The sequence below is a fragment of the Ovis aries genome, chromosome 3 (assembly GCF_016772045.2).
Source record: "Ovis aries strain OAR_USU_Benz2616 breed Rambouillet chromosome 3, ARS-UI_Ramb_v3.0, whole genome shotgun sequence".
Lineage (NCBI taxonomy): Eukaryota > Metazoa > Chordata > Mammalia > Artiodactyla > Bovidae > Ovis > Ovis aries.
The window spans coordinates 166,567,239-166,585,179 of record NC_056056.1 but is presented as its reverse complement, the minus strand read 5'-3'; the positions used below and the strand labels follow the sequence as shown (position 1 = coordinate 166,585,179).

General features: G+C 38.4%; 1 protein-coding gene across 7 annotated transcripts in view; it reads right to left on the bottom strand.

Annotated features, from left to right (window-relative positions):
- CFAP54 (cilia and flagella associated protein 54) overlaps window positions 1-17,941 on the bottom strand; it is a 330,206-nt gene that overhangs the window by 40,277 nt on the left and 271,988 nt on the right. For all 7 annotated transcript variants that reach the window (XM_015094809.4, XM_060413069.1, XM_060413070.1 and 4 more), the window contains one exon: window positions 1,225-1,331. In XM_015094809.4, coding sequence (XP_014950295.2) covers window positions 1,225-1,331 — 107 coding nt within the window. The remainder of the gene's footprint in view (window positions 1-1,224; window positions 1,332-17,941) is intronic.

Here is a 17,941-nt window from a genome sequence, read left to right as displayed (position 1 = left end):
GAGAAGCACAAAGTCTCCATTCACTGAGCACTTAGTAGGTGGTGAACGGGGAGGAGCCGAGGCTGACAGGTGCAGGAGGCTGTGAAGAAACTTGACATCTGCCCAGTGCTTTTGGTTTTACAAAGTATATGCATATATGATACATGCATGTGATGCATATGCATATACTGTCTGTCTTGATCCCAAGAATAACCCCCAAAGGTAGGCAAAGTATTATTTCCACCTCAGAAATGAGAAAATGGAATGGGTTAGGCTTAAGGTCACAAGAGTAACAAATAGTGGAATCACAACTAAATTAACTAAGCAAAGAAAAAAACTGAAAACAAACAAGGAATTGAATAAGGTGAAATCAGAAGAGACAGAACCCTGGCATGAGTGAAAGTTAAAGAGTCTCCATCCACTGTTGGATGAAGAGGGAGGTAAATAATGTGGTTGATGCAGAGACTTTTGATGGAGGAACAGATAGGATTGGCCAACGTATAGCACTGGGCAGAGAGGGAAGGATGAGGCTAGGATGGGGATGGAGTTTGGGCTTAATTACAACTTAATATAGAGTCACATTAAGTTATTTTTAAAACACACCCTAAACTACAGGCAAAACTACAGACAACATCTTTGTACTCTCTGTGATCTGTTTATGAAGTACTAGGACCTGTTACTCCAATAATTTGTTGTGCTTAGTTGCTCAGTCGTGTCCGACTCTCTGCAACCCCATGGACTGCAGTCCACCAGGCTCCTCTATCCATGGGGATTCTCCAGGCAAGGATACTGGAGTGGGCTGCCCTGCCCTCCTCCAGGGGATCTTCCTAACCCAGGGATCAAACCCAGGTCTCCCACACTGCAGGCGAATTCTTTACCTTCTGAGCCACCAGGGAAGCCCCACAATACTAGGACAATACTCCAACACAATACTCCAGCAATACTAGGTCCTATTCTCATTCTTATTTTATTGATAAGGAGACTGAGGCACACAGAAGTTAAGTAGTCTGGTCAAGGATACTAAGATAGGGAAGGCCACAAGTGGCATGTGAACCAAAGCAGACCGAAGTCAGAGTTCATGCTCTTAACCACTGAAATATCATACTTCTCTAAGTAAAAGGAAGATTCTTCCAAAAATATCTTCCAAAAGTTTTCCTGGATTTACCTTGTATATTACTGAAACAGTCAACCTTATGAAAACATCAGCAAAGAGGTTAGAATTGCAGATAATCCATCTTTACTTGCCTTTTTAGTGGAACCCAGAAAGAGCCTACGTACACACTGTTGCAAGCAGTAGACGCAACATCAGAAATATTCAGGGGCTTCATATTATATGCATACAACAATAAAACCTGTAAGAAAATGAAAAGACATCTCAAATGTGACATCAAAATTACACTCCACCTCAAAAACTGCAGCATTGGTTCTCAAAACAATGTCATTATACTTTAAAAGGCTTTTCTTTGAAAGAGAAAAAATGAAGCTTTTCCCCCCAATTCATTTTAAAGAGAAATGATATGAACAAGAATTGTGCAAAGGTTATGAGATGAAAATAAATGCTAGTTGGTACTAAGATTATATTATTTTTGAAGACTGACGTTTCATACTGCAGTTAAGTTTAAATTTTAGCCCTTGAAGGTCCTCTGCAACAAGTTCTAATATATACCTGGTGAATATCCAACTTGGTTTCCTGTTCCTTCTCAATATGCCCCTTTCCCCATTGGTGGTCTTGGCTACTTCTGTTCACTGAGGCAATTCCCTTCTTCTCTTTGTGCATGCAACCCACACACAATTTTTCAGTCCCCACCTCTAAGATGAAACGTCTCCTAATGACTCGTGCTTTAGTAATTTACCAAATGTTTGAACTCTTGACAGTTCTTAGAGTCAGTCCTACACTCTACGGCACCCCTTCATAATGAATTCACAGCATTTGAGATTCAGAGAAACTTAGAGGTGGTCCACTCTAAGTCCTTTATTCTGGATGTAAGAAAGCTGTGCCCCAGAGTTGGTGATCAAAATTGACTAATTAAGTACATTCATTTACCTCTGGCTCCTCTCTAGTCAAACTAAAGTGAGCGTAAAGGGATGTGGGAAATTCCCTAGCAGTCCAGTGGTTAGAATTCTGCACTTCCACCCCGGGTGGCATAGGTTTGATCCCTATGAGGAGTCAGGGAACTAAGATCCTGCAGTCTTAAAAAAATTTCTTAAAGTCATAAATTCACAAAGACAGAAGCAAAAGAGAAAATGAAGTAGACGAGAGACGGAAGCAACGCGGTGAAAGCACCTGGAAGAGCATAGCTGAGTCAGCAGAGAGGAAAGGTGGTGTCCCACCTGGCCTCAGAGGGGCTGCCGATGACAAGCATGACCAAGAACCTCAACAGCCTCAGGAATAATCTCCCTCCCATCCCTTCTCTGAGCCCTTGCAACCAGGAGACTCCCTTCCTCCTTTTCTGCCTCTTCTACACTGGCTGAACTTCTTTCACTTTTCTCACTGTTGAGGTTAAATCAAAGAAGAGCTACGGGATGCAGACATAGAGAACAGAGTTGTGGACTCAGTGAGGGAAGCAGAGGGTGGGATGAATTGAGAGAGTAGCACTGAAATATACAAATTACCATATGTAAAATAGAAAGCCAGTGGGAATTTGCTCTGTGATGCAGGGAGCTCAGATCAGGCTCTCTGTGACAGCCTCGAGGGGTGGAATGGTGTGGGAGAGAGGTTCAGGAGCTGGGAGACATATGTATACTTCTGGCTGATTCATGCTGATGTATGGCAGAAACCAACACAATATTGTAAAGCAGTTCTCCTCCAATTAAAAATTTTAGAAAAAGATCTATGCTCAGGAAGGACATTAGTCCAGGAATGAAAGGCTGAATTGAAAAGATTGATAAGTGAAAGTCAGTATTCTGAATAAGAGGCATCCCTTTATCCCACTCTAGCCCCTACCCAGAATGTAGAAAACGAAGCAGGAATCTAAAAGATCCTCTTTGGAAAAATTTACCAGATAAAGAAAAGAGAACTTCAGATCTAACATTCCAGGATCCTCCAATGAAATTGCTAGCTCAGTTACACTGCAGTGAGGCCAAAAGTCCATAAGCCTGACTAAATCTGATTCTCATTTTCTCAAACATGAGTGAACAGCCAAGGGTCACTAGACATGAAATGAAAGGTAGAGACCAGAACTAATGTAATACAGGGACTTGGAGAATCAGATACAGGACAGAGAGCAGAAGAAAATGTCAATGAAACCATAATTAATATCCTTAGACAGAAAAAGGCCAATGTTGCATCTACAAAATAAGAACACAATGCTATTAAAATGGAACAGAGAATAAGCACTCTTGAATTAAAAATATATAGATATATATGATCTGGGATGACCCAGAGAGATGATATGGGAAGGGTGGTGGGAGGGGGGTTCAGGATTGGGAACTCATGTACACCCATGGCAGATTCATGTCAATGTATGGCAAAACCAATACAGTATTGTACAGTAAAAAAAAAAATTAAAAATTAAAAAAAATATATATGATCATAACAACTAATCAATAAAAGATTACTGAAATATAAAGTTAAATATATCTCTCCCCAAATAAACCTAAATTTAAAAACATAAATGGTGGGGAGCGGGGGAAGATGAGAAAAGTAAACACTCAATCTAATAGGCTCAATATCTGAAAAACAGAAATTCCAAAAAGTGCAGAGATCATTAGAGGGAGCAAATTATCAAAGGAACAAATCTATATGAACCAAAGAATAAACTTCATATATTGAAAGAGGCACCCTAAAGATCCAGAACAATACCCATACCAAGGTGCACCATGTAACTTTAGAACACAGGGGACAGAGGGGAGATCCGCAGAGTTTGCAGAGGAAAGGCATCACAAATGAAGAACTAGGAATCAGAATGGGAACACAACTTTCAACAGCAAAGCAGAATTCCCAGAGGCAGTGAACAGTGAGTGCCTCCTACATTTTATGGGAAAATAATTTTCAACCTAGAATTCTATGCCGAGACAACAGTGAATTAAGTATTAAAATGATGACCTTTTGTCAGGTATATAAGGTCTCTTTACTTCCTATGTAAGTGCAGGAATAATTTCAATCCATCACCACCTTGGAAACCATCTCAGAGGACTGAAATCACGGAACTGTTCCTTGACCAAAGCTGAACGGAATGTACTAGCAAGTAATTAACACAGCTCTTTTTTTGGGTGTGAAACACACCAGGAGGCTGCCTGTGCCAGCTTACCAGCACTATTTTTTTTTTTTTTTGTAGAAAATACACATGTTGATTACTTACATCTGGAGTCTATTTTTATAATCACTTCTCTCACTGAGTCTGGCCCCACAGTCTGGTTTTGACTACATGATCAGAGACTTAGGAAAGAATCCTCCCAAGTAAGACAGCAGCTTTCTTGAAACCAACACATCTCACCATATTCTAGTGGTTCATGACCCATAGATAGCATGTGTCCCGTGTAACTGAGAGAGGACCAGGCAGCTCCTCCTGGGTACCTGAGTCTCTCTGATGGTTATCTGTACTTTCTTCATCCTGCCATGCTTTATTCTTTACTAGAGCCTTCCATAGATGCAATTTGTGGAGTCTGGTGAGCTCTGAATTACCAGAACCTCCAGCACATTCTTTCTCAGGAAGATGGAAGATGTGTTCCTTTAACATGAGAGAGCAAGCCAAGACAGAGAGAAACATGGGAGCAAGGGAATCCAACTCAGACAGGAAGGAATTATTAGGAGGATGGGGAGTGGGCTCTGAAGATGATATTTGAGCCATGAAAGTAATTGGTCCAGTTTGAAGCATGTCTCTGAAGGAAAGAAAAAAGGAACTAAGAGACAGCCTCGAGGGGTGGAATGGTGTGGGAGGGAGGTTCAAGAGTGGGGAGACATATCTAAACACTGACTAGGGTCTAAGAATTGTGATAGGACTCAGTTAGGAGAATGTGCAGAGAAGAAGAGTGTGTAAGGCTGATCACTTGAGAAATCATTACCTGAGCACATAATTTAGTTAAATGGGAGACAGCAAAACAACCAAACAAAACAGTTGAAAGAGTTTGAAGCAATTGCATCTGAGGAGAGAGATTCACGGAGAAGGAGAGCTAGACAGAGAACTGTTCTTTTTTACTCATTAAAAATATTTGACTTTTCAAACTTTGGGAAATTTGACGAAACGTTTCTGAAAAGAAAATGAAATGAATCCGAGAGATAGCTCAAGATCTCACAGTGCTTTATGGTGTTTGCTCTGTCTGTGTTTGTTAACCTTGACTCCCAGGCTAGCATATAAAATCTCTGAGGACAGGAGGGATATCTTGTACTTTTTTAGTAGTGCTTACAGCATCTCCTTTAACTTTTTATTTTGTGTTGGAGTATAGCTGAAGAACAGTGGTGTGATAGTTTCAGGTGCATAGCAAACAACTCGGTCATATACCTGCTACACGTTAATATCTTTATATTTCTGAAATTTCTATTAATCTGCTAAGAACTAATCAAATTCCCCAAAGCATGTTAGTTGAAAATTTTAAATAGAAGCCATGCTTTATATTTAACCCCTGATTATGGAAATGACACTCTCCCTCCTAAAACTGATACTTGTCAATGGTTTTGCAACACAATTTGAAGACTTCTTTAACTGAACTTAACTGAAGCCTGGCATAGATAATTGGATTCAAAGTATAAAATTCTGAAGTCAAAATTAACTTGAATAAAATAGGGCTGTAATTAAATAATAAAGCACTAAACTCACAGAGTTGTTGTGAGCCTGAGCTCTGGAGCCAGGATGCCTGGGTTTGCCTCCGCCACTTACTGGCTGTGTGATCTTGGGAAAATTATGAAAACATCATGCCTCTGTGTTCTCATTTGTAAAGTAGAAGATATGGTAATCTTCATCCAACGGATCAGTGTGAGGACTGAGTCAATGTGAATTGCTTTAAGCAGTATCTAGAGCATTATTGTTGTCATTTGTAGCCCCATGATCATCCTGGCTCCTTAACCTGACCTGGGTACCTCACTTTCCATATTCTTTTAGATCTGCTGCGAATCCCAAACCAGCTTCCCATATGATCCCCCAGCCTGTTCTCATCTAATCCACTTAGTTTTCAGTTGAGAATAATGCTTAGTTCTATTCCCAACTTGTTTTTACCCTCAGGGAAAAGTTATATCACCTTACATAAGCAGGACTGGATTCTTCAGAAGGTAATACACCCATGAAAAATTTTCCAATGCTTCCTTATTCACGTCTGAAAAGACTTTTTCAATGAAAAAAAGTGATGTGATTTTTTACAAACACTGAGGAATACTATATTTAAAATTGTTTTGTGTGTACATCATGATCAACCGAGATTTATCTCAGGGATGCAAGATGACTCAGTATCATTCAATGTGATGCACCACATTAACAAATTGAAGAATAAAAATTACATGATTATCTCAATAGATGCGCAAAAAGTTTTTGACAAATTCAACATCATTTATGACGAAAAAAATTTCAACAACATGAGTAAAAAAGAGAACATACCTCAACACTATAACAAAGGCCATATATGACAAACTTACAACTAACATCATGCTTTTCCTCTAAGTTCAGGAATAAGACAAGAATGCCCACTATGACCACTTTTATTTAATATAGTGTTTGAAGTCCTAGGTACAGCAATCAGACAAGAAAAAAAGATAAATGGTATACAAATTTTAGAGAAAGAAGTAAAACTGTCACTGTCTGAAGATGACATGATGCTATATATAGAAATCCTAAAGATACCCAAAGAAAAACTATTAGAACTAATATAAATGAAATTCAATGAAGCTTCAGAATACAAAATTAATATACAGAAATATGTTGCATCTCTATACACTAGCAATGAACTATTAGAAGGAGTAAAGAACCCTATTTACAATTTCATCAAAAAGAATAAAATACCTAGGAATAGATCTAACCAAGAAGGTAAAAGAAAGACCTGCACTCAGAAAACTATAAGACATTGATAAAAAGAAACTGAAAACAACAGAAACAAATGGAGAGATAAACTGTGTTCATGAACTGGAAGAATTAAAACTGTTAAAATGACCATATTACCCAAGACAACCTATAGATTCAATGTAATCTCTATTGAAATACCAATGGAATTTTTCACAGAACTAGGACAAATGGGGAAACAATGGAAACAGTGAGAGATTTTATTTTTGGGGGGCTCCAAAATCACTGCAGATGGTGACTGAAGCCATGAAATTAAAAGACACTTGCTCCTTGGAAGAAAAACTATGACCAACCTAGACAGCATATTAAAAAGCAGAGACACAACTTTACCAACAAAGGTCTGTCTAGTCAAAGCTATGGTTTTTCCAGTAGTCATGTATGGATGTGAGAGTTGGACTATAAAAAGCTGAGCACCAAAGAATTGATGCTTTTGAACTGTGTTGTTGGAGAAGACTCTTGAGAGTCCCTTGGACTGCAAGGAGATCCAACCAGTCAATCCTAAAGGAAATCAGTCCTGAATATTCATTGGAAGGACTGATGCCGAAACTCCAATACTCTGGCCACCTGATGTGAAGAACTGATTCATTGGAAAAGATCCTGATGATGGGAAAGATTGACGGCAGGAGGAGAGGGGGACGACAGAGGATGAGATGGTTGGATAGCAATCAACACAATGGACATGAGTTGGAGTAGCCTTTGGGAGTTGGTGATGCACAGGGAAGCTTGGTGTGCTACCGTCCATGGGATTGCAAAGAGTTGGACATGATTGAGCAACTGAACTGAACTGAACCTTGATACATAAGAACAAAGCTGGAGATATCATGCTCCCTGATTTCAAATCCTACTACAAAGCTATATCAATCAAAACAGAATGGAACTGGCACAAAAACAGACACAGAGATCAATGAAACAGAATAGAGAGCCCAGAAATAAACCCACACCTATATGGTTAATTAATCTACAACAGAAGGCAAGTATATACAATGGGAAAATGACTACTTCAATAAATAGTGCTCAGAAAACTGGACAACTACATGCAAAAGAATTAAACTGGACTATTCTCACACTATATATACACATAAACTCAAACTCAAGTGGATTAAAGACTTAAATGTAAGACCTGAAACCATAAAACTTCTAGAAGAAAACATCTGTAATATGCTCTTTGATATTGGCCTTAGCAATATTTTTTTGAATCTGGCAAATTATATATCTGGTAAGACATTAGCATTCAAACTACACAAAGAACTCAGGCAATTCAACTTCAAAAAAAAGCAACAAATTAGCAACCTGGTTAAAAACTGGACATCTGAGAGGATCTCAGACATTTTTTCAAAGAAGACACACTGATGGTCAACAGGCATGTGAAAAATTGCTCAGCATCAAAAATTTTTAGGGAAATGCAAATCAAAACCACAGAAAGATATCACCTCACACCTAAAAGGGCAGCCATTATAAAAAGGACAACAGATAACAAGTGTTGATGAGGATGTGGAGAAAAGGGAACTCTGAAGCACTCCTGGTAGAAATGTAAACTGGTACAGCCACTATAGAAAAAAAAAATTTTTTAATTAAAGATAGATCTACCATAGGATCCAACAATCCCACCTCTGCAAAAAATACTAATTCAAAATTATATACATGCCAATGAAAATTGTATATTTCTCAGCCATAAAAATACTGAGATCTTGCCATTTTGGACAACATGGATAGACCTAGAGGGTATTATGCTAAGTGAAATAAGTCAGATGGAGAAAGACAAATATGACAAGATTTCATTTATATGTGGAATCTAAAAAACATGACGGAACATAACAAAAGAGATTCATAGATACAGAGAATAAACTTCTGGTCATCAGAGGGAGAGGGGTTGGGGGATGAGTGAAATAGTTGAGGGAGATTAACAGCTACAAACTTTCAGTTACAAAATAAATAAGTCAGAGGGATATAATATGCAACGTAGGAAATATAGTCAATCATATTGTAACAACTTTGTATGGTGACAGATGGTAACTAGACTTTTCATGGTGATTGTTTTGTGATGTATAAAAATATGAAATCATTATGCTGAAACTAATATAGTATTAGAAATCAATTATATTTTACTTTAAAAAAAAATTGTCTTGTCCTTACAGCCCAGGAACAGTGAAAGAAGAATCTACTTTCCACTTCCATTAGATTGAGCTGGTCTGTAATTTCCTCATCTTGATGTCTTAATCACCCAACAAAATGCTTGGCACACAGTATGCACTCAATAAATTCTTTATTAAATTAGTTAGTAAGCAATTAGTTATATGCATTTTATATAGAAATTAACATTTAAAATGAAAAGACCTAGGTTTGCATTCTTTTTTGTCACTAATGAGCTGTGACATTGGTTATTTTACCCCTATGGAACTTTGTTTCTCATCTGTAAAATGAGAATGTTGCTTAGGTATTCTAGCTTCCTTTCAGTTCTGACATTTGACTTGGGTGGGACCAAAAGAAATCAGAGGTTACCAGTGGAGCCCACTATATGAATTGGCAATAGAATACTTCTTGGAGAGTCATCATTAGAGTATAAGTGCGTTGGTAGCACCAGTTTAGCCTGGTGTTTCTCAAACTTGAAAGTGCATACATTTTAGAATGTACGAGTAAAATGCATACTCTGATTCAGTGAGTCTAAAGTGAGATTCAAGATTCTGCATTTCTAATCAGCTTCCAGGGGTGCTGGTGGTATTGGTTCCTGACCACACTCTGCAAGGGCCAGGGACTATCAGACGCCAGTTCCTGCCTCACTTATCCAGCTTTTGTCTTCCCCAGTTCCCAGAAGCTGGAGGTAATCTTGGGCCCCATATGCAGGAGCAACTCTAGTTAATCACTTAGGCAACAGGCCCCAGAATCTAGAATACCTCAGGGGAGGTCCTGGGCATCTGCATGATCTTAGTTATAGTACTCCTAATATCCAAGTTAATAACATTGAGCTTCTGCTTTTATTAAGACTTGTTAGTTTTCCCAGGAATCCTAACTCATCCTTTACTATCCAGCTAGGCCTCAGCTTGTCTTGAATGCATAGCCTGTTTGTTTGGGACCCTGAAATACTGTCTTGCTCTTCTTAGGGGTATAAAAACCTCCAGAAAAGAGCACTAGCTCTGTATTTCTTGTTCCCAGACTTGTTGGGCTTCTGAATAAACTTATCTCCAAGAACTATTTTAGCTCTGTACAAATCTGTGTTTTCACTTGCCAGATGGAGTTTGACAAGCTTTGCCTGATCAGACTTCTTTAACTTGATCATGCTTGTCTGCCTACCACTTTCATGGCCTCTGAAGAACATGCCTTGGGCCGTGCAACTGCCTTCAACACAATAGCTCTTGCAGTCGTTTGCATCCCTCCAGCTTAGGTCTCACAGGCCAAAAGGAAGGGCCATCTACTGAAGCTTTATTGCCCCTCCCCTGCCCTACTTGCTCTGGGTTGCATTCCTTGAGCCTGATCAAGTTATAAACATAACTCCAGTCTCATTCTGAACCTCAAATAGGCTGGCTTGTGATCTAAAACATCCTACCGGTTACCCTGGGTGCTAAAAATAGCAAAAATATGAGGTGCTTTAAAGCTAAAGACCCTAAAGTGTAATTTTGAGACAAATTTGGACCATCAAACCTTTGGTCATGGTTATATCTCCTTAAGGCTAACCTGCAGTCTTCTGTCTAAATCAGCCATTCTTCACAACGCTTTTTAATGCCAGAGTCTGGGAGGTTCATTAGAACGATAGGCTCTGGCAGTCTCTTCAGTAATTGTCCTTACGAGACACTGAAATGGTTCCAAAGATGCTCTTCTTGTAAAGAAGTTTCAGTGAATAACATGTGTGGTTCTATTATATTCTACTAAAGGTAATTCTGTTAAATAGGATAGCATAATTTATAACCCAGGGTTTCTGCATCCATGGATCCAACAACTTGTGAATCAAAAATGTTTTTAAAAATTCACGAAGTTTCAAAAACCAAAATTTGAATTTGCCATGTTCTGGCAACTATCTACATAACATTTACATCATATTAGGTTTTATAAGTAATGGGGAGATGATTTAAAGTATACAGAAGATGTGCAGAGTCTATGTGCAAATGCTATGCCATTTTATGGGGCTTCCCAAGGGTTACTAGTGGTAAAGAACCTGCTTGCCAATTCAGGAGACATAAGAAGTGCAGGTTCGATCCCTGGGTTGGGAAGATCTCCTGGAAAAGGGCATGGCAACCCACTCCAGTATTCTTGTCTGCAGAATCCCAGGGACAGAGGAGCCTGGTGGGGTACAGTCCATAGTGTTGCAAAGAGTCAGACATGACTGAAGCTACTTAGCACACATGCCTGCCATTTTATATAAGGGACGGGGCATCTCTGGATTTTGGTGGATATCTGAGGGGCTTCTGAACCAATCCCCTGTGGATACTGAGGGACAACTGTACCTATCCCATAGAGTTGTTGTGAAGTTAATGAAGTAGAATCCCTGTATCATCTCATGGGGTTTCATGAGCTTCACCCAGTTTTTCCAACATTAAACTCTACACTGAAGGTCTAAGATAATGAATAGATGAATGCTCACATACAATATTTAAATCATCAAACAAATTTCAGCATTATCTTCTGAAAACATAGACTCTTAGGTTTGAGAACATCTAGCTTTCCTAAATCAGCATTTCCTGATTGTGTTGCTGAGATTTATGGCAGCCACTGCATCTTCCATCATGACCCAATACATACATACTTATTGTCAAAGGTGGAAAAAAATGTCCCTGAACTAAGATAGGAAAACTGTGCGTTCTGTGTCTTTGCTTGTGGCTTTCAAAAATTACTCAAGCAACCTGTTTAAATTAGAATTTGTTAGTTGGTGCTCCATTTCTAATCTCTGTTTGACACCAGTTCATGGGTCCATGCTAATTGTCAGATGTGATTGTTGATGCATGAAACCTTGTTATTCTAATTATCAGCCACAGATGCAGTCTTAGCATTAACTCCCCCAGATCATCCTGCCCTAGACTGATAGGGATGTGATATTTCTATAGCCTTGTGAAATGAACTTTATGCTTTGTTCCTCATTTCTTAAAACTAACTGTTGGGGTAAACAATCTGTTTCCCAACCATGTCAGCCTTCTGTTTCCAGACCCTTTCTGAATGGAAATCCTCTTTTATCACTCTGTTGGTTCTCTTGTCAGCCAGTACACAAATTCTTCAGAATGCTGAACGTCAATCTAGAAATGCTCTTTTTAACAGAATCTATCCTGAAACAAATGTTTCAGAAAACACTTCCACTTACTGTATGTGGTGCATTCTGATATTGCCTTCTTATATTTAATTTCTTTTTTAAAAAAATACTACTCGTGACCCACTCTATTGACTCCATGACCCATGAGGATTCTTGGAATGGTGATTTGAAAACTACTGCACTAAATTCCCCCGAAAGAGACCACAGATTTTTTATTTTAAAATGCATATGGAATATCTGGCACGGATTGAACACGGAAAGGGTGGGAAGGCGAGTACTTTCAAAATATGAGAAACAGCTTTAAATGTTTCTGGGAAGTGAGGTGTTAAAGTTTCTCTTTTTTTGTATGGGTAGGAGGGATAGACAACAGACACGGAGTTAGCCCTAGGTTGCCAGCCTAGAGAAGCAGAATGGAGGGGCTGTTGGGAGAAGCTGTGCTTGAGAATAAAGAAAGGGTGGGCTCTGGAGGTTTTACCATCTGACACAGGTCACATGAGTCAAGGAGCAGCAGAAGCTACCAGAGGCAATGCTAGAGGGGACAGCACTCAAGAGCTGGGAAGTGCAGGAGCAGTCCATTGCAGGAGGCAAAAAAAAAAAAAAAAGATAAAAAGTGCTGAACAGGGCAAAAATACACGGGAAATGTTTCATGGGAAAGAGCCGAAGGCCCTTCTTAGAGACAGCAGAAATCAAAAGAATGCTATAGTGGAAGGTTCCTCTGCAAAAGGTGATAGTGATCAATTGTCCCATTTTTCAAAGCTTGACCCCTCTTCAAGACTCCCAGAATTGGAATCACTGGTCCGACTCCAAAGATTTCAGGCACTGATACTGAACTGCTCCCAAATACTTGCCCGCCTCTCCTCCTGCTCCCCAGTTAGCCCTATTGCAAACATCTATACACATGTAAGAACACAGATGTGGATAAAGATACAGAATTAAAGATAATAAACATTAAAATGAGTTATGCTTGTGATACAAATTTTTAAACAGCATTCAGAGAAGAATTAAGTTTTTTCTCCTGTTTGCTATACACTTCAGTTTTGCTGGTTACTCAGATTATACTCTCTTCTGTACAACATTGGCACCTGAAGCATCTCTAGGGAAATATTGCTGGTATACTTTAAAAGGTGCTTTAAAAATGATGCTTACAGAGTGTATCACATGTATATTTGAAGTTATTACACTTTAAAATAGTGTAATAATGTTAAAGTTACATAATAATAAATGACAACTACTATTTAGGTTCAGTTCAGTTCAGTTACTCAGTTGTGTCCGACTCTTTGCAACCCCGTGAATCGCAGCATGCTAGGCCTCCCTGTCCATCACCAACTCCTGGAGTTTACCCAAACTCATGTCCATCAAGTCAGTGATGCCATTCAGCCATCTCATCCTCTGTCGTCCCCTTCTCCTCCTGCTCACAATCCCTCCCAGCATCAGAGTCTTTTCCAATGAGTCAACTCTTTGCATGAGGTGGCCAAAGTATTGGAGTTTCAGCTCTACCATCAGTCCTTCCAAAGAACACCCAGGACTGATCTCCTTTAGAATGGACTGGTTGGATCTCCTTGCAGTCCAAGGGACTCTCCAGAGTCTTCTCCAACACCACAGTTCAAAAGCATCAATTCTTCGGCACTCATCTTCCTTCACAGTCCAACTCTCAACATCCATACATGACTACTGGAAAAACCATAGCCTTGACTAGACGGACCTTAGTTGGCAAAGTAATATCTCTGCTTTTGAATATGCTATCTAGGTTTGTCATAACTTTCCTTCCAAGGAGTAAGCATCTTTTAATTTCATGGCTGCAACCACCATCTGCAGTGATTTTGGAGCCCCCCAAAACAAAGTCTGACATTGTTTCCACTGTTTCCCCATCTATTTGCCATGAAATGATGGGACCAGATGCTATGATCTTAGTTTTCTGAATGTTGAGCTTCAAGCCAACTTTTTCACTCTCCTTTTCACTTTCATCAAGAGGCTTTTTAGTTCCTCTTCACTTTCTGCCATACGGGTGGTGTCATCTGCATATCTGAGGTTATTGATATTTCTCCCGGCAATCTTGATTCCAGCCTGTGCTTCTTCCAGCCCAGCGTTTCTCATGATGTACTCTGCATATAAGTTAGGTTACGTTTACACAATTAGGGCTTTCCTGGTAGGTCAGACGGTAGGGAACTCGCCTGCCAATGCAGGAGATATAAGAGACACAGGCTCGATCTCTGGGTCAGGAAGATCCCCTGGAGAAGGGAATGGCAACACACTCCAGTATTCTCACTGGGAGAATTCCATGGACAGAAGAGCCTGGTGGTCTACAGTCAATGGGATCACAAAGAGTTAGACACAACTGAGTGACTAACACATTTACACAATTATCTCTGGGGTACTCATGACACAGAAATCTTAACTCATCTACCAAAGGTCACAAAATTACTAAGCATAATAACAGAACTGGGATTCAAAACAGGAGTTTGATCTGTCCCATTCTGAGGGCTCTAGAACCTGTGTTCTTAACCAATACACTAACGAAAGCAAAATAAATAAAAAGAAGACCATTCCTAGTAAAAGTGTGCAAAGACAGCCTCCAAAGTGGTTCATCAAAGAAGTCAGAATATTTTTTAAAGCAACAGCAATTTGACTCTTAAGAGCAACACTGGAAATGAGTATGTAACACTTTCAATGTACTAAAAGATAATAATTTCCAAGCTTGAATTCTCTACTTCATAAAAATTTATTTCCTAGATAATGTAAAACAATGACATTTGTCAGGCAAACAAAAATTGAGAGTGTTTGCCTTCAGAAGATGCTCACCAAAAGAAATTTCAAAATATATACTTTAACAGAAAGAAGTGATCCTAAATGGAAGGTCTAAAATGCAAGAGGGAATAGAAAGCAAAGCAAATGTTGAATATATAGAAAATTCTAAAGGAAAATAACTCTTGTATAAAATAAAAATAATATTATCTTGGTTACTAAAAAGAAAATGTACAATAATATGTCATTACAGGAATAAAGACATTATTCATTGACTTTCAAATTGGTAAGTATGTATGTTGTCCTGAGGGGTAACCACAAAAAGCACAGCAAAAATGTGCATAATTTCAAAATTCAGAGAGTAAAAATGAATGAGAAAAATAATAAATCCCAAAATGAGAGAAAGACAGAAAACTGAGAGAATAGTTTCAAATAATATGGTAGATTTCAAAACAAATAGAGTAGCATTTATATTAACTATGACTGGACTACCTTTGCTAGTCAAAATACAATGTTGTCAGACTGCATTTTAAGATATCCAAGCATATATTTTTATTTAAAAATACAACTAAAACACAAGGACAAAAAAGGGTTGAAAGCAAAAGGCTGGAAAAAGAAATACTGTGAAAATAATAACCATGAGAAAGTCATTTTCCTCTAATAATATCAGACAAGGCAGACTTTATGAGGAAAAAAGCATTCTTATGAAAAGGTCAGAAGTCACTTCAAAATGACAAAATACTGAAATCGCCAAGAAGTCACAACACTTGTCAACCTGATTGTACCTAAGAGCAAAGCCTCCGATTACATACAGCAAAATTTGACAGAACTACAAGAAAAAACTAAAACAACAACAATCTCAGTGACAGAATTAAATGGTAAAATCTCTTGAACGCATAGGTTTGAATTGTACAGGTCCTACTTTATGAGAATGTTTTTCAATAAATACATACAATTATACTATTATACACGATCCATGGTTGGCTGAATCCACAAATGTGGATGTGGAAAGCCAACTGTAAAGTTACACATAGATTTTTTATCTGTGTGGAAGGCCAGCACCCTGACTCTTATGTTGTTCAAGGGTCAACAGTTCTTGATTTTAAAAAAATAAGAAGTGAAACAAAAATAGAAAAGTCAGTAAGGATACAGAGTACCTGAATAAGACTACACAGACTGACCTACTGCACATATATCAACACTGCCTCAACAATTGAGGAGAGCACATTCTTTTTAAGAGCAGTGGAATATTTACACAATAAACATTTCCTGGTAAAAAAAAAAAAGCAAGTTTCATATACAATATCATGTAGAATATTTTTTTATTAACACAGAACAAAATAATCTAGGAATAAATAACAAAAGATAACTAGAAAAACTTCATATAGTTTGTTATTTCAGAAACATGTTGAAATGGCTTGTAAGTCAAAGAAGAAATCATATTGGAAGTTTAAAAAGTTATTTTTTACTGAAAGATGATGACAATACTATAATAAAAACTTGTAGGATGAAGCCAAAGCAAAATTTAGAGAGAAACTGATAGCCTTAAATGCATAGATTAAGAAAGAAAGGACTAAATATTGAGCTAAACATCTATCTCAAGAAGTCAGGAAAAGAAAACACATACACACATTAAAAAAAAACAGTAGAAGATATATAGGATTAATGAAATAAAATTAATTAATGAGAAATCTCTGGTGACAATAACCAAGAAAAAATGCACAGATAAGCAATATAAGGTTTCAAAGGGGCACTTCAGCTACAAACACACTGATTGGTTAAAAAGATGAGCATGCGTGCTTAGTCGCTCAGTCGTGTCTGACTCTTTGCAACTTCATGGACTGTAGCCCACCAGACTCCTCTGTCCATGGGATTCTCCAGGCACGAACACTGGAGTGGGTAGCCATTGCCTTATCCAAAAAGATGAGATAAATTTTAAATAAAATGGAAAAATTCCTAGAAAATGAAACTTTAGACAAAACTGACCCAAGAAGAAATAGAAAACCCCAATGTTCTGTCACAGGGGTGACAGTTAAAATACTTAAAACTTGTTTTGACACATGCACTTACCATTGGAACAGATATTAGCCCAACCAGAACTGATACCAGCTCTGAAAACCAGCACGTCATTAGTACTATTGCTTAAAGACTGCCTCTAACTATGGAGAATTATATCTCTAGTCTTCTATTGCCTCACAACAAAAACATAAGTGCTTTACTTTGATAAACTCTTAGCAGGTATCTGAGAAAAAGGGTTACTCCAAACTTACAACCCTGGACTGTGTGGATCACAACAAACTATGGAAAATTCTTAAAGAAATGGGAATACGAGACCACCTTACCCGCCTTCTGAGAAATCTGTATGCAGGTCAAGAAACAACAGTTAGAGTCGGACATGGAACAACAGACTGGCCCCAAATTGGGAAAGGAATATGTCAAGGCTGTTTATTGTCACCCTGCCTATTTAACTTATATCCAGAATACATCATGAGAAATGCCTGGCTGGATGAAGCACAAGCTGGAATCAGGATTGCTAGGAGAAATATCAATAACCTCAGATATGCAGATGACACCACCTTTATGGCAGAAAGCAAAGAACTAAAGAGCCTCTTGATAAAAGTGAAAAAGGAGAGTGAAAAAGTTGGTTTAAAGCTCAACATTCAAAAAACTAAGATCATTGCATCCAGCCCCATCACTTTATGGCAAATAGATGGGGAAATAAGGGAAACAGTGACAGACTTTATTTTGCGGGGCTCCAAAATCAGATGGTGACTGCAGCCATGAAATTAAAAGATGTTTGCTCCTTGGAAGAAAAGCTATGACCCACATAGACAGCATATTCAAAAGCAGAGACATTACTTTACCAACAAAGGTCCGTCTAGTCAAAACTATAGTTTTTCCAGTAGTCATGTATGGATGTAAGAGTTTGGCTATAAAGAAAGCTGAGCACCAAAGAACTGACACTTTTGAACTATGGTGTTGGAGAAGACTCTTGAGAGTC